At 29.1% G+C, this 18392-nt stretch overlaps 2 protein-coding genes and 1 long non-coding RNA gene across 6 annotated transcripts in view; 2 read left to right on the top strand and 1 right to left on the bottom strand.

The window, feature by feature from the left end:
* The window catches only part of LOC127278267 (trafficking kinesin-binding protein milt), a 29223-nt gene extending 23531 nt beyond the window's left edge, over positions 1–5692 (bottom strand). The window contains exons 1-2 of one of the 2 annotated variants that reach the window (XM_051299899.1): positions 5373–5692; positions 2014–2215 (exon numbers count right to left, since the gene is read on the bottom strand). In XM_051299899.1, coding sequence (XP_051155856.1) covers positions 2014–2215; positions 5373–5396 — 226 coding nt within the window. In that variant the 5' untranslated portion in view covers positions 5397–5692. The remainder of the gene's footprint in view (positions 1–2013; positions 2216–5372) is intronic. The other variant, XM_051299901.1, reaches the window with a different exon arrangement.
* LOC127278291 (uncharacterized) lies at positions 754–4238 on the top strand. The gene is made up of 3 exons (XR_007842470.1): positions 754–1098; positions 2607–2811; positions 4052–4238. It is a non-coding gene; the product is annotated as an uncharacterized LOC127278291 (long non-coding RNA).
* Positions 5693–6122: 430 nt separating the features above from the next.
* The window catches only part of LOC127278274 (protein abrupt-like), a 41937-nt gene continuing 29667 nt past the window's right edge, over positions 6123–18392 (top strand). For 2 of the 3 annotated variants that reach the window (XM_051299912.1, XM_051299913.1), the window contains exons 1-5: positions 6377–6700; positions 7809–8003; positions 8143–8433; positions 8544–8679; positions 8959–9027. In XM_051299912.1, the coding sequence (XP_051155869.1) occupies positions 6512–6700; positions 7809–8003; positions 8143–8433; positions 8544–8679; positions 8959–9027 (880 nt within the window). In that variant the 5' untranslated portion in view covers positions 6377–6511. The other variant, XM_051299911.1, reaches the window with a different exon arrangement.

Genomic DNA, 18392 nt, shown 5'->3' on the forward strand with positions numbered 1-18392 from the left:
ATATATATATTTAAAATTAATCTCTGTCACTGACCAATCCTAACGATAGAAATATCTTTTGTTGATAATTAGAGAACATTAGCGATTCTTGATTCTTTATTTGACTTTTCACCCTGACCTCAAAACAATTTATAACGACTTAATTAAAAAAAATCAAAGATCACTCATTATTTCTGGTCCAATCGACTTTTTGAAAATTTATAAATCATTTATACTAAAATTTTAATTAATTTAATTTACAATATTTCAAACTTTGGAAAAATCCTTTTTTAATTTATTTTTACTCATACTAGAAAAAAATTGATATTCACGACAAAGTTTGTTGTTTCAAATCATAATAATTTGAATAATGTCCTATTCATTAAAAGCAATTTTTAGAACTACAATAAAACGAATTTCTAATTCCATTATATCGTTAAAGAATTTCAGAAAATAAAACCTACGTATATAATAATGCTAAAAAAATGATGGTTTGCAGTTATAGTAACGATGATGGTGATGATAATGATTATTATGATTGGCATAGCAGAAAGCAGGGAACTTCCATTATGACGATGATTTTAATGATGATGATGATGATCATCATCATCATCATCATCAGCATGATCATAATGATGATGATCATCGCTACGTCGTGGAAAATCAGACCGGGGCACTAACGCATTATCCTTCAGAGTAATCATCATTTGACGCGGACCAATGGGGAACACCATGAGTTCGCGCAGGTAACATGCACGACTCTTTATAAATCTTGCCTTGCTATAAAATCTCAGTGACTCTGCGAACACCACCGTGAAACTTTGAAAACTTCAATTGTTAAAAATTCAGAGAACGTTTCGATAAAAAAAAAAAAAAAAATTTCCAAGTCCCTGAAAATTTATACAAAAGAAAGTCAAAAGGAATTTAAGTTTCAATGCGTGAAATTAAATTAGGTATCCAAAAATGGATCTTTAAAAAGAAACTGGTGTGAAGTTTGTTAGTTTTAAGTGAACATTGACGATTTTTTTTACGAACTGTCAACGGAAGACAATGAAATGCTGCTTGCATAAAAACTTTCAGTGATTATATTTTTCTGTGACGGTCGATCATCTGCTTCACGTAAGTACAATGTGTCGAATGACAAATTGTTCACGTGTAAATTTTCTAAGTTGCCGAGTGACACGTAATGTGTATAACTTTGTTCACATAAGACTCACAGAACTCAAAAAGTTGTGGTTGAGAATCTAATCTTGTATATTATGTGCTAATTCCATTAGCAAAAATAGCACATACGTTTACTTTCACTACAATTATAAATAATTTACATGTCTTTTCCGAATTAGTTTCCAATTTTTTTTTCTTTTTACACAGTTAAGTAGTTCAATTATCATTATTTTTTTATTCTGTTATTTATAACTGCCTATTAGTATATATTATTTTCAGTGTTCAATGCGCAGACAATTTACGTAACTTCTCAACAAAACTTACATTGGGAAAAAATGTTATTCTATATTTCAGAAAGTAAATAATTATTAATTAAAGAATTAAATTAAAAAAGACGATAAAATAACTTAAAGAAATGAACTCTGAGATTTTTTAATTTGAATTCAACGTAAAGAATTAAAATAATTTCTAACTAAGTACTAGAAGAAATGCAATAAATTTTTAAAAAGCAAAGAAGATAAGACTTAAATTATTCCGAACATCTGCTAGACATAAGTAAACGGTAATAAACATAATAATATATTATTTGATTATGTTGAATATGACAAATTTTTTTTGTAAATTAATAGAAATAATTGTTAAAAAATTTGTTCATATATCAGTTATTATTAGATAATTAAAAAATATATTAATAATTATTGATGATTAATTAATAATATTATTTTAAATAGAATAAAATTTTTTCGTCAAGGATTTGAAGAATAATTATGAAAGAAGATGAGAGTTGAAAAAATTCAAAACTTGTATTTTGTTTTAAAAGAAAAAGAGAAATGAATAATTAGTGATAAATAACGAAACAGGATTTCTTACCTGTAATGGTCTCAGCGTCTCGGGTGGTAGCGGAGGTCGAGGTAAAAGGTCTTCTTCGTTTTAATAATTGTAAAGCCGCCTTGGCTGTTGGCGAAACTTTCAAGGAGGTGTCAAACGAGGTTTCGGGTCTTTGCGGACCCACATCCTCCACGGCGGCCAGCTTGGACGCAGCTTTGGCGACGAAAGAGATCGCCTCACTTTCCTTAAAAAAAATACAAATAATCATTAATCATTCATTTTCTCCAAAATTTTCCCTAACTTCAATTTTATCAACATTGACAAATATTAACAAATTTTTTTCAAATTTGAAATCAACTTTCTATTTTTTGTGAATTGTTTTATTGACCATTTTTTTAAAAATAAAAACGAGTAGAATTTTTCAATGAAAAATAGAATAATAAAGGGTTACATATTTTTTAAAACTCACAATATTGTCTAATGCCCTTTTTTGAAAATTCTTAAATTGTTAATGTTCCTAAAAATTAAGAGATTGAGGGCTACGTAAATGTCAAAACAAAAATTATTGTGAAATGTTGCGAAATATGAATTGAAACATTTAATTATACTGTTATATCTTATTTCTTAAAAATCAGGAACTTTACATCTCTCGGAAGGTTGAAAATCAACTAATAACAGAGGGTTGTTTTCTCGATTGAAACTTGCCCAAGTCGTGGGCGGTGACGCATAACTGGTCATGATTTTGTGATCTATGGAACAAGAGTTAAATTAAGGAAAAGGATTCTTCCTCTTCAGAATTTAGAAGAACAACAAAATTGTTTCATGGAGAGAAACTTTACTGTGAGTATTTTTAAAGAAAAATTATTATTTTTTATTATTTAAAAAATTATAATACTTTCTCATATGATGAGAATGTAAAAAAATAAAATTATCTACAAACAAAAATTTTTTAAGGAATATAAAGTTAAGAAACATAGTTTGTTTGAATAAGTCACTTTGGAAAAGATAGAACTGAGTCAGATATCGTCATATGGCTTCATTTCTCAACATATGCCGCACGGTTAAAAGTTAATTGTTTCTAGTACCTATATATAATGTGTGGATTCTGAATGATAGTTTTTAAAGAATCATGTCACAGAATATCTACGTCCGTGTTAGATAAATGGCGAGAAGCTGCAAAGAATATACCTTGCATAATCAACGAGACTAAAATGCTCAATTACTATTAAAACAGGTGTGAGGAAGCCTATATTGGCTCTAATTCCTTCGATTTTCAGTAAAACGAGGTGTTCGCATTCCCGTTTTCTTTCGTAACCCACCACAAAACTTATCTCTCTTCTGTACAATATTCTAATACTTGTGATCTTAAAGCGAAAAACAATTTTTTTCATAAATTGCAAATTGAAATTTTCTAAAAATGGAAAAAGAATTTTTTCAAAATACAAAATTTTTTTTGTTAATGAAACTTTTGAAGCTTAAAATTCAGATAAGCGAACGGGGTTTTTTCCATTTAGTTTTGATAAGAGATTAACAGGTCTCGGAGAATCTCCTTGTAAAAAAAAGAAAGAGAGAGATAGATAGATATGCTTTCGTTGCGCAACAATGTAGTTGGCATGAGGTACTTTGACCGGACGTACTTCAAAATATAAAGTTATAAATGCAGTCAAAGACAAGTGACATGTATTACGCCATCAATAGAATATGTTTGACTTATGGTTACGTGGGCTATAAATTTATCTACGGGTGTTTAAAGTTCAACGAAAAAAAATCCATTTCCATAAAAAAAAAAACTTACAGCTTTCAGTTATTAAATGTAGAAAAAGAATTTTTACCAAGATTTTTTAGTATCAATAATATGCTTAAAATTAGGCTTAGCTTTTAAAACTAAAAAGAAAACATAAAATTTCAAAAAGTAAATATCATTTTGAATAAAAGAAAAATTCATTAAAACGTAAAATGACGAAAACAAAATATGCAAAGGAAATTTCTCACCTATAATAAAATTTTTAATTTTGGAATAAAAATTAAAAAAATGTAATGAAGAAAGCAGACAAAAAATAAATTTAAATGCATGTTTCAGTGATCGATCATTGAATTGGTAATCTCTTCGTTGGTTTCCATGGGAGATAAAAGGTATTATCAGAAATATGCACTTAAGATTTCTGTATTGAATTAGTTGTCAACAGACTCACCGTCGGGTATTAGGTACCAAGGTCCTGGTTTCTTTGACAGAAACCACAACGATCACCAGTTACAGGTGAGGACAAGTAGCTGCAAAAATTTAAGAAAACCTTCAATTTTCTTTCAGTCGTATCATTTCCTCACTCAGTCACACATCAAATCACACTAAAAAGACTTGCAAAATTATCTAAAATAAATAAATAAACACTGATAATTTCTCATTAAATAATTTTTAATTGCAAGCGTTGCATTGGAAACGAAAATACACAAAAGGAACTAAAGAACTACAGATGAATTTTTTCGATTATTATATGTAAATTAGATTATGTAAATATATAATATAAAATAAATTATACAATAATATAATTTACATAAAAATTATTTAAATACAATTTTTTGTCAAAAATCGAATTTTGAGGTTATGACAATACTTTCAACTTTTTTTTAAACAAATTACATCAATTATAAACAGTCAAATAACAAACAATTTAAATTTATTCCTAACTTAAAAGTATAAATTTAACCTGTTTATAGAAAATTAGTTCTTATGATAATTAATTAAAGTCAATCAAAGATAAGTTACAGTTGCATAAAGAATTGCAATAATCAATAAGAATTAAAACAAAATTCTTTTGTTTCCTAATCAGCAACAATTAAGACATGAAATCAACAAAAGTAATTCTATTTAGTATCCTTTTTTACTAAAGTTTATGATGTTTTCATTTTTATAAAATTGATTTTCGACATCGAAAAAGGTCACAGTTAGTTCGTTTGATTTTCGTTCTCGACATAGCTGAATTGACAAAATCAATTTGAAGACACAAAATTGACGAAAATCGAACATTAGTTTAATTGAAGAATTGTAAAATAGAATACAAATTTATTCGCGAGATTAGTTTTTATAAATCAATGAATCACGAAAGAGTGCAAAGGACATTCGCCCGCAGAGCGACCGTGAAAGATGCTTTTTTTTCGAGTCAACAATTCAAGAAATAAGAGAAATAATTTTATCGAAGGTCTAATTTAAAATATTGATTTAATTCTGCAGTAAGCTTAGGGTGTTTGCGAGGCCCAGAGGCCTACGAATTAGGTTAAATGTCGACGATCGTTTTGCAAAGCCTACAATTGATTTTTGTCGAGAATTTATGTGAAATTTTTATTTTTCATTAATATTAAAAATATGGATAAGATAATTTTGATAGAAATGTTTATTTACTCACCTTATAAATAGTTTTGCTACGCATCCTCGCGCAGGATAAATTTTTATTTGTTGACGAACACACACACCGTCTCTCCTTCACGTCACAAAACTGCCATCTTAGCCTTTATCATTTTCAAATTGCACATTTTTAATACGGAAATCCCGCTAGCTGGAGATTGATTACGTATGAGGAGAAGAAGATTGCAAATGTCGCGAGTGAATCACTTTATGATTGTATTGAGAGTTTGAAAGATATAAGGAGATACAAAGAGAAAAATGAAAAATCAAACAACATGCACGGACATTGTAACGCGAGTTAGCTCACAGCAGACGCAACTCCGTGACGTTAGCAATGAGTCACTCTAGACTTGGCGCGAATTTCAAATCCTTCAATTTATATTTCATTTACTATTTCACAATTAAAGATTAATATATTTTTATAGATTCGTGTATTTTATTTTTGTCAACATCTTTATTTAATTTTATAAAATAAAATCAAACAAAATAAGAATATTAATTACAAATTTACAAGCGACTCAGATACTACGAGTTCCTACATTACCGATAAATTTTTCAAATCTAGTGATTTTCACTAATTTCGTATTTAAAAAAAACGTACCAGTCTTATAAATTTAACTCAATTTTCTCATTTTAATAAAAATAACTATCGCTAATTTTTGTCAGAACAATTAATGTAAACAATAATGCTAAGATAAGTGTCAAATTTAATTCAGACACATGAGCAATTGGCAGCATTTCCGGAAGTTCGTGAATCTAGACTCAAATTATCTCTTCCCGGTATAGTCTGCTATCGTTTATAATCAAAGGAAAAATGTTCTGTTTTAGTTACCGTCTCGATTATAATATTATTTTTGTGCCTTTCTCGATTGTCGACAAATTATTTTTGTAATTGTGATTTGACAACTATGGGAAAAGTGTCTCTGACAATTGCAACGACTAGAGAATTTTTCTCCGTGAATGCTGGCAACCTGGATATCGATTGTCATTATTTATATCGTACGTTTCCTCTTCAGTCATCGATTCACTTTTTACATTTTACATTTTTACAGTAATGAGAGAAATAAGTTTAGTTAGCTGTACGGTACTTTAAGTTCCCCATGTGTGATCTTAGGTGTTAAGGGAGTCGAGTGAAAGAGAATGACGGATAGTCAGCAGCAGTTCTGCTTGCGGTGGAACAATTTTCAGGCGAATATCACGAGCCAGTTTGAGGCGCTTCGCGATGACGAGGACTTTGTCGACGTTACCTTCGCCTGTGACGGCAGGAGATTACAAGCACACAAGGTCGTACTTTCAGCCTGTAGTCCTTACTTCAAGGAGCTATTCAAGGTTAGAAAACCATCTGTCTAACCCTTTCCATCCTGACATCAAGATCCCCACCCTTCTTTTTCATTATAATGGACTTTTTCTGATATCTTTCTCTCATTCTCTCTCACATACCAGACACTACCTCTCTCTATCATACACACACATTATATTATATGTATCTCTTTTGATTCGACACCATACTTCCATTTCATCGGCCATGCATTTATTTTTCGATACACTCACAATCTTCATCCTCCCTCGATTACTTTACCACCTTCTCTCAGACAATAATCAAAATAATATTCATCGTTCATTTTTTCCTGAAATTTCTCAAAACAAATGTGCTTTTCAATATTTTTGCATTTTTTTTATTTTATAATAAAAGTTGAATTTTTGTTCTGATATAGAAATTTTTATATTGTCTTATTTTGACTTGATTTTGAGCAAAAATGGAAAATAGGTTTGTTTTTAAATCATTTTTTGAGACATTATTCAGAATTTGCTTTGTAATATATAATTAGTTCTGAGATGTGGGTCACCATAAACATAGAGTTATGTAATTGTTATCTTTTTAGCGTGCACTTGACTCTTCTTGTAGATGAGTAGCTCAAAAGAGAAGAATATTGACAGATTGAATATGATTTATTGAAAACTTATCAAATTCTTGTCTGTGGGATTAATGGAAAAATTGAAATTCATTTTTTCATTTTATCTATAAAGATGTTTATCTTTGAATGTCGAGTCTTTTGCAATTTGATTTTTCGAGTTTTTTTTTTTTTTTTTTTGCTGACTTGTCTCGATTTCTATATGTCGGTCCTGTTAAATTTTATTTATTTTTTTTTAAAGTTGTTTCTTAATTATTTAATATTTATCTTTTTATTAGTTATTAAATATTTCATTACTTTTTGTTTACTACAAGTTCTTGATGTTTTTTCTTATTCTTTGCTTGTTATTTAAACTTTTCTGATTTTTAACAACATACTTTTTTAAATTCTGTCATATTAATTATGAACAACTAATTTTATAAGATAATTATTTTTGCCAAGTTATGTAATTTAAGATATTATATTTACATTTCGTTAACTTTTTTGGAGTTTATGATTTTTTGACGTATATTAAATGATTTCAGACAAATCCTTGTAAACATCCGATAATATTCATGAGGGATGTTGAATTCGAACATTTGCAATCGCTCCTGGAGTTTATGTATGCTGGGGAAGTGAATATTTCTCAAGCTGAATTGCCAACCTTTCTGCGAACTGCCGAATCTCTTCAAATCCGTGGCCTCACAGACTCCCAAAGCAATCAGCACAACAACGAAAAGGTATATATTTAATTTTTCTAAAATTGATTTCGAAATAGACGCCGTGAGAAGAAAAAAAGTTCTTCATGACCTTGACCAAGAAATGCAAGTTGAAAAATGAAAATTTTCTGAGATGAATAAGATTTTGGAATGTTTCCAGTTTTCGAAGACGAACAATATACACACTTCGAATGGTCGTGGCCTGACATCGCCGAGTTTTGATGACGAGCGCAGTAAAACTCCATCACCTTCGAGTCCCCCACCACTGAAAAGGCTGTGCAAAAGAAGTGATTCACCCCAAAATTCTAGTCCTATATCACCACCACCAGCAGCAGCAGCAGCAGCAACAACATCAGCAGCACCACCACCACCATCGAGCGGATCTCGTTCTCGCCCTGCCATTGAACCCCATGTTCAACTTGACTGTTACAAAGACGTCGATGTAGTTGAGGTATTTTACATAGTAAAAGAAAAAGACAAAGCCTTACACCCTAAATTGTTTATTATTTTAATTGAGGACAATTCTGATAATCGATATTATTTTCGCGTTTCCGATTCCAGCCAAAAATAGAATTACCAGAATATGGAAGTGACGATGAATGTTCTACGAAACCAGATATCAACACCTTACCGGGAGGATTTCTCAGTTTGGATGGCGGAATGGAAGTTCTGCCATCCTATTCAACTTCCTATTCAGGTAAATTGAAGAAAAACTGACAGGTGGTACTTCTTAATTATTATTCTTTGGTATGCAAAAGTTTTCCATAAGTAGAGAAAGAAATAACATTTTTTTTTTAAATTACAAGCAATTTATAACTTAAATCCCTTCATTGTGTGAAGCGCGTTAAATATATACATGTATATATTTGACGTGTGTACAGACGTCGAAAACAGTAAAAGGGTAATTAAACTGTTTGATCAGAGACGTCTCCATGTGAAATGGTGGCTCAAATATGAAACGAAGAATAATTTTTAGGGAGCGGAATTGAGGGTGGAATGCCGGGACCGTCTCACGGGAGCAGCGAGTTAAACCAGGAACAGCAGGGTGAGTAAAAAGTATTGCAATAAAAATATTGTTGGTAGTGCGAGCACCATTACAAACAGCAACAACCTAGCCATTACATCACAAGTAAGAAATGTGAGTAGAATGAAGGAAGGAGGAAGGAATCTTGACGGTTTGAAATGGTAAGCTCGTGTGTAGCTCGGTAGGTCTTGTGATAGGCGGTAGGAGAACAATATATGATACTCGGAGGAATCGAAACGGGCATTTTTTGGTCCGCAGAGTGCAGTTTACAGCTAATCAGCTGTGGTGTATGAACGATAACCGGCCGTGTAAAACTAAGAACGCGAGAAAAAACTTTTAAACAATTTTTTATGAACCACGGTATTCGTATATATAAATCTATATATATATATATACATATATTATATTTTTTTCAATTTCATGTCCCTTGGCTTTATCATTTACTTCTTTTCATTTTGTATTAACTACAATCATTCGTTCATCACGCTCAATGCTAATGAATTAACTCTCGCTTAAAAATTAAGCGAAACTTAACATCAAATCATTTTTTATCTCTCTTCATCTGCATTTAACGCTTTTTTGTTTACGTTCTTAACTTTGCCTTTGTTTTATATGCTTGAAGGAAAACCCTCTTCCATCATTTCAAGTTTGTCTAAAAAATTAATTTTGGAGAATTTAGTTTAGTCCATTATCAAAGTGGAAATTTTAGTTGATAAAATATAAAAATTATGATTGTCATGGAAAATTGTTAATATCAAATTTAACGAAAAATCTAATACTCTCTTATTGTGATAGGATTGTAATGAATATTAAATTGACAATTATATGAATATTGATGGTAAAAAATAAAAAGGATAATTAAAATAAAATCGAAATTAAATTTAGACAGACAAGATCTTTAATATATCATTAGCATTGTGGACATGTTTCGTTTTTATCGACACTCATACACACCAGTCATTCATTAGAAGTTTGTCAAAATTGCACTTTATGCAATTTCGTTTAAAACTATTTTATTTACTATCTGTTTAAAAAGTTTGTTTTGAATATCGTGCGGATTTCATTTTTATTTTATGATGATGATCCTTGCATTATTATTACTTTTTCATTTAAAGAAACATTTTATCGTGTAAGTTTGATTTCCGATTGTTAATAATTACTTAGATATTGTAGTGCTCGTTTACTAGATTTCACTTTTCACAAAAATCACCTCAAGTTCCTTTAGAGATATTAAAACACCCTTTCAAAATGTTTTATTGGGAAATACTTAACTTGTCAGTACGTAACAGTATAAATAATATTAAAAAAATATATTTTTTTAAAATATCGACATTGAATTATTTAAGTTTAATTAATAATATTAAAAAAAACTTTATTCGATTTATTAGAATAATTAATTTTTATACTTTTTGTTTAATGTTTTTCAAGAATATTAATAATAAAGTAAATATCTGAATAATTAATTTGGTTTAATGCCAATGAATAATTTGTATTAATTAATAAAAAGTAGGTTGTAAATTAAAGGAACTAGAAATTCATATAAAGATAAAAAAACGGTATTCACAATTTAAATTCATTTTAATGAATGATCTTACAAAAAATGACTTTAAAGCTTTTTGTTTTGAAAATTAAAAGATATCATTTTGAATTAGTTGGAAAGTATTTAAACGCTGTTACATTCTGCCATAGTTAGAGTATATTAGAGAAAAATTAGAATTTTTTAGAAATTCAATGCAAAATCTTTAGATCATGCAAAAAGTTCAAAAATGCACAAACAGCCATGTTATGCAGGGTGGTCACAGGCCAGAAAAAGCTTAAAAATCTAAAAGTTACTTAGAAATCATTGTCAAAAATCCTGCCAGTTTCTTGAAGGAAAAGGTTAAATTCGTAAAAAAAAGAAAAAAATTTAATTCTTTATTATTTGTGAATTTTACTACTAGTTTTTTTACTAGTTTTTGAAATATAGAAAAAATTTAGAAAAAAGTAATTTCAGAATAATTTGAATAGTAATTGTATTGGAATTTGAAAAGGTTAAAGAAACCTAATTTAAAAATGTTTTGCCAAAAACTAATGGAATTTATTCAGCGAAATTGAAAAATTAAAAAAATATACTTTTGGAAACGTGGAAAAATGAGATTCATAAAAAATCGATCCGGTTAGAAAATTGGAAAAAAATTAAGGGGAATTAATAATTGGTTCAGGTATATTGAAAGAAAAATAAACCTCTGGCCACCCTGGTCCTTGGTATTCAGGGTTTCTGCATATTTACAGCTGTCTTGATAAAAAAGCGAAAATACAAATTTATATTTTCAAGAATGAAACTTTCTGGTAAGAGGAATTTCTTTCTGGCAAAAGTAAAGAATTTGAAAAACAAGATAACAAAGTGTGCAGTAATCCTGTAATTGCTACTAGAGTCGTTTTGCTGGTTGTTGCTGTCCTTGTGGTGGGTGATTAAAAGAGAGAGAGAGAGAGAGAGAATGAACGGTGCTATGCTGTGGTTAAACGTGCTATGTGGGCTGCTACCGGTTAGAGCAAGTTGTGTGTGTGTTGCAGCTGACCTGCGTAAACTGCACTCGCTGGACCCGCGCCCCTGTCCTGTGTGCAACCGCATGTACAGTAACTTGTCCAACCTGCGGCAGCACATGCGCCTCATCCACAACCCTCAGAGTGTCACTTGCCCTCTCTGTAACAAGCCGTTCAAGACCAAGCTCTACCTCAAGCGACATCTGGTCAGCTTCCACGAGCTCAGCGTTGCCGATCGTCAACGCCAAGAGGAGATTTATCATCACGTTAAAGCCGAGGCACAACAGCAACGGCAGGCACAACCCCCTCAGGCACAGGGACAAGCTCAGGCTCCAGTACAGGTTCAGGGTGGTCAGGGTCAAGGAGGATTAGGACCCAATGGCAGTGGTGGATCAGGAGGAAGCGCAGCACTAGGTGGAGGGCCCCAGACTCAACAAACTGACAAGTCAGTCCTTGGAGGTCAACCTCCGAGGCTTCCTCCTGACGATGGTGCAACCAGCACCACATGTAAAATTGTCGAGAGTAAATCGCGACCTTTTCAGGGAGAGGTCGACGATGATGGCTACTCGATTGAATCAGTCGCTCAAATCAGTGATACGAAAAATTTCGTTGCTGGTGTTCTCCAACAATTTAACACAACATTTCACTAGAATTCTTTAGGTTTTTCGTATAAGAAAAGGAAAAATAGTATTTTTTTTCTCCTAATTTCTCTCGTGAAAAAAAGAAACAAACCCCAGTATCATTTTGTGATAATAGTTCGCCAACGGCGAGATTTATTCTTTAATTTTAGAAAACGATTGATTTAATAGGAAACGTATTGACAAAGAAAAGACTTGTATTTTTTAAGAAAAAATACAATTCCAATTTTCTTTGATCACGATTTGTGAAAATAGATATAGGGAGATGATTTGACAAAAAAGAAAAAGCGTTTCTTTTTTTGCAAAATAAGGCTGATAATATTTATAACAAATATCCCTTTTTGTTTTGAAAGGGTATAAGGAAAGAAAAAAGTTGATTTGCAGACTCGAATTTGTAACGCGATATTCCTTGGGGAAGAAAAAATAGGAGAAAACTTTTTTCTTTCTGTTGTAAAATGAGTTCCTCAAGGTTTTATTTTTTCTTTAAATCAGCGACACATGCTGAAGTTTCTTGTATATAGAGAGAGTAAACTTACGTATTAAGATCCCGTGCCTGTTCAATTCCTAGAGGTAGAGTTCCAGTTTCATTGATTCGTTACGTGATTAACGAGAGACCAAAGATATCAGAGTTTATCATTGTTGGCGGTTTTTTTAAAAGAGTTTTTAAACTTAATATATAATCATTACTTTTCAGTTAGTAAAAATCTTGGGTGAAGATGCAGTACAATCTATATTTTTACAGAAAAAATATGTTGAATGACTAAAAAAAAATTATTTTTATTATTATTTTCACAAAATGTTAAAACATACCTAAATTGCAAGTGAATTTCGTAAATGAAATTTGTTTAATGTAATTTTTTGTTGTTCTTAATTAAAGTTGGAAAAAGTGTAAAAGTTTAACTTTTACGATGAATATTTTAACATGCGAATAGAAAAAACGGAAAAAGCTCCGTACTTGATCTTTCAAAAAAGAAGGAAAAAAAATTATTTTTTCCCTTTTTGTAGATTTTTTGTAAATGTTTAAAGGAGAATTTATTTGACAAAAACTCGTGATATCCTTATGGAGATTAAAGGAAATGATGGAACTCTGCGTCAACGAATGAACATTGGGAGTTTAAAAAACGATGGTGGATCGGCCACCCCACCTCGTACTGATACTTCTGCAGCCGGATAACTTGTTATTTTATTTGATGCTATACAGTGTTACACAGACTACAGATATTTACAACAATATTATATTCTTACAGAGAATTATATTTACTTTACAATTGCAGCGCAATGTGCATTGAAATAGCTCATACATGATATATTTTTCACGTGCATATACATTGCAATATACAGCCAATCGACAGCTCAACAGAGTGATAATATTTATTATTAACAGTTATTGACAAACCGTGATTGCAACAAATGCAGCAGATTGAATGAACGTTATATAATAAGAAGGGCCAAACTTCTCTATTCATTGCTTTTTGTTCCTCTCACAATTCCAATACATATTACGAAAAAGAAAAAAACACAAGAAACAAAGAGAGATAAATAGGATTGAAATTCCTTTCATTTCTGGTTGAAATTAAATTAAATTATTTATTAAATTAAACATTTAATCTCTTATAAAGACTTGATATTTTTTATTATTTATTAATATTTTTAATGTGGTAATTATTACTAATGATGTCGATATTTATTAATATTAATTTTTTTTAATTATTTAATTGTTACATAAAGTTGGTTCCAATGACGTTAAGGATTTTGTTTGAGCGAATAAGGAGCAATTAGTATTGAATGAAGCCATACAATTCCATAGCCATAGTACCACACAGTACAACTCAGGATTTTTTATATATTTTACAGATGACAATAGTTCCATAAAAAAGAGAAAAATGCGTTTTTTAAGAAAGCCCTTGGCCAGTTATTATAGCAAAAGGACTTTTTTGAAAATCGTGCCGGTCAAACGAAAAAAAAACAGGCTCCATACCTCACATACAATCAAATTACAAAGCAGATGCAGCTATATATTATTATAATATATTTACAATAAAAAGATTTACAATAGTACGAATGTTGCAACAACTGCAACAAAAATTATAAAAACAAAACGGTTTTTATTATATCTGTTACTACGTTGATAAGCAATAGCTCTGTTTTCTTTTTACAAGTTGAATGTACTAAGAATATAAATTTTCAAATGGTTCTTTAAGTTACAATAACAATAGATGCCCAGCATAACTGACAATTAATACGGAAATAAGGTTAGATTATAAATGTTGCATATCATATTATTATATTGTTATACAACCGCCACACAGTGTTGATGTCAAAAGTTAAACTCTGTACTGCACGATTTATCTTATTTTCTTTATCATATATATATACATATCTACAGTCTATATTTTTTGCTTTTGTAATTTATTTTTTTAATTTACATGTTTTAGTAATAAATGATTTTAATTATTTATTTTATATTAATTAATTTTTTAAACTTGGTTATTAAATAAAATTAAAATATTTGTATTAAAAGTTTAAAAATTTACAGAATTTTTTCATTCATTTTTACATTAGTTATTAAATGTATAAATGACATTATAAATTTAATTTCTTTTAACTTAAGATTTAAACGATTTTTCAAGTTTTATAAAACTGGTTAACTGAAAAGTAACAATATGAACTTTTCTGTAAATTTTGAAATGTTTTTGTTTGTTTGTTTATTAATTGCGATTGACATTTTTTTTCATTTTTGTTGTGGCTTTTGAGATAAACGTCGCAGTTCAAAGTTTAATACCAGTACTACATTACCCCCGAGTGACGTGCTACACACGTTACATAATAATAGGCATAATTTGACAGGCTGAACTTCGCTGGGCATTAAACCGGTTACCTAGTTATATCACAACAGAATACACTGTTATTATTAACAATTTCGAGTTCCGATCAACATCCATGATTATTAAACCGTTCAAAATAATACAAAAAAAAAAAAAAATAAAAAAAAAAAAAAAAAAAAAAAATGGAAAGATTAAACAAAAAAAACTAAAACAAAGGAAATAAAAAGCACGTCCGAAATAAAACAAAAAATTAAAAATTCAATCTCTAAAACATATATATATGTACACCTCTGAAAAATAATTTTGATCCATATAATATGTATTTAAATTTTACAATTCTGATCTATCGAGGTGTTAATCAAGGATTCAAATCAATTGACCCAATAAATAAAGTAGGATTAGGTATCACAATTTTAGTTAGTTACAAGCACAGCACTAATGTTATTAAATTATTCGTTTTGAAGTATTAAAAAAGTAGTTTTTTTAGGGAAGTAAAGAATTATCTTCGTTGTCGATTTAATTATCAGATATTTTGCGAGAAAATTGAAAATTCAAGTCAGGATAGAATTTAGAAGTTAAATCTAAAATTAAATTTGCTAATGAAAAAAACAATTAATTACATAATATAATATCGAAAATTAATTAGTCGGAAAATAATTGGAAAGAAAAAAAAATGTTCCAAAAAATATAGACAATGAAGAATAAAATTGATAATAAACAGGATTTTTTTAGATAGGATTCTCGAGTGCTTTTATTTATATTGTGTAAATATGTAAATTGACACGCATTTGTATCCGAGGGTTTTGACGTCGTGTATACGCAAAAAATTAACTAATAGGTCTAGATATCGGAATTTTTACCTCTTTAAAGGAAAAAAAAGACGTAATTCTTGCGTCTTATTCGGACAAGTTACATAGTAATTGAATAGGTATTTTTTTAAATTTGAAAAAAAACAAAAACTCATTGATACTTAAGCACTTTTTTCATGTAGCTTTCGATTTTTGTTACGTTGCACTTTATAGATTTTTTATGACACCTTGCGTCAAAAACTCGACTAAAGCGCAATTTTTAAGCACTAGTGCTTAAAAAGAGAGGAAATCGTACTTTTAAGCACACTTTCTCCTTCCATCACAGCAATTTAGTCGAGTTTTTGACGCAAAATGTTATAATAGATTTTTCGATCTAGTCAGTTCTTAACGAACATTGTATTCTTAGGTATTTTTTAATTAAAAAAAAGTAATAAACACAAAAAACAAGTTTCGTTGTATGATCAATCAAGACAAATATTGCCAAGTTCATATCAAGCAAGGGTCTTATAGCTTTAGTTAGTGTATTGTGCGTCGGCAATGTTGCTTAAACATTTATTATATTATCCGAATAAGTATTTTTATTCGGCCATGTTAACGAGACTTTTAAAATGGTGCCACTGTCTCTCTTATTTTTTTATTTTAACTTTTTTGAAAATTGGACCCATCATTTTGTCTCTATTCAGATTTTTCATGAATTTTCAGTTTTAATTTACTTAATTTCAATATTTTTTTAAATTATACGAATTTAAGACTAAATGATTTTTAATAAGTGTGAAAGTAATTTATTTTGAACTATTTTTTTTTCAATTCTATTCATTTGCATGCTGTAATCGCTTATACATTTTAATTCTAAACTAGAGCAGAGAGACAGTTATTACATCCAGATCCACAATTAGATAATAATTTTCTAATAATAATTTCATAAATAAAATACATTAAACAATTGTTAAAAGTTTTAAAATTAATGAAGATGAAAAATTATTAAATAATCATTTTTTATGAGTCAAGGTTTTACGTGGCTTTCGATAATAATTTTTTTGCCTTTTGTAAAATGCCAAAAAAACAACACTCTCTTTTTATAAATGATACAATTTACGAATCATTTCCCCCCATTAGTTTTTTGATACTTCTCGTATAAGTAGGAATTATTTTTATTTTTTTCTATTTAAAATGAAACGAAATTTTTGAAAATGAATTGTAAATAATAATTTGAACGTTTAGAGTCTTTTTATGGAGACTGAAAATGAGTATAAATTTCTCGCTTTTAAGTAATCAGTGCTTAATGACTAAGTGAAATATTTAGTTGAAGAAAGGCATAACGAGGTTACGAAATATAATTAACTTTAGGATCTTGAGTAATTGTCGAAAATACTACTCATAATAGTATTTAAGTGCGACTGATAGTCAGTGTATATGTGAGTAGGAAAAAAAGATAAAAAAAAAATGGCAAATTAAATTGACTGGATTCATTAAAAATACGAATTTCTGATTTTTACGCTTGTTCATGAATTTTTTATACACATAAAAATCAGACTCGTTTTTTTAATGTCTTCTCATAAAAAAAACTTAATGATATGCATGAGAGTTTAGAAATTTCCCTTTCTCAGCATAAATTCTTTTTTGGCAATTTATAGAAATTAATGTAATTAATTACTTAATTGCAGTGCTTCACAAAAAGGGACAATTTATTTCAATCAAAAAATTTTGAACCTTAATCAAATTTAATGCCAGAATTAATTTCATACATTTAAATTAGTTGAAACTGAATTAATATAATTTGATTTAAAGTTTTTGAAATTAATCAATAGATAAAATAAATTCAAGTTAAAAATAAATAAATAAATGAAAATAAATTGTGTTCGATTAAAGAATAGATGGAAAGTTTTAAAAAGATTTCTATAAATTGTCTGGAGAGAATGAGCTTACATCAAAATCAATGATCGAATAGTGCAATAAGTATAACTTGGAGTTATTGAGGAAACGTAAAAATGCATTTTCGAGTACGAAATTCGTACGTGTAATCAGTAATTTTTTGTACTTGTCGCGATGATGCAGCATGTAAAAGTTAATTATAATAATAATTATTCATAAGATGAATACAGCGACCTACGTAGAATCCGATTAGAAATCTCTACATGTAATTTTAATTCATGTTCTGAAATCTAGTGTCACATTTACTTTCCTTATATTATTATAATTATTAATATGTTGTACTACAGATTCTGTGATTTTATTATCAATATGATTAATTGCAATTTAAAACAACCTTGCCAGGAAAAAGTAGTATTTCTTTTAAGCAATTAAGAATATCGGTATTATTTTTTTTTTTTATTATAAAAAATTTTTTCGTCGTTTATACGACTTTGTAAATTATTTAAAGTATTAAAAAATGTTGAAAAATTTGTGACGTTTAAAAAGTATTGATAGATTTTTTCTTAAAAATATTATAATTTCAAATATTTTTTTAAATTTTCAGTTTTAGAAGTATTTAAACTTTTTTGGTTTTCCAATAAATTTATTTTTCATTAATTGGATTTTTTTCTCAGGAATATTATAAATTTTTTTTTTTTTTTTAATACAAATATATATAA

The sequence above is a fragment of the Leptopilina boulardi genome, unplaced genomic scaffold (genome assembly GCF_019393585.1).
Source record: "Leptopilina boulardi isolate dan_hultmark-lab unplaced genomic scaffold, ZJU_Lbou_2.1 LbouV2_202, whole genome shotgun sequence".
Taxonomy (NCBI): Eukaryota; Metazoa; Arthropoda; class Insecta; order Hymenoptera; family Figitidae; genus Leptopilina; species Leptopilina boulardi.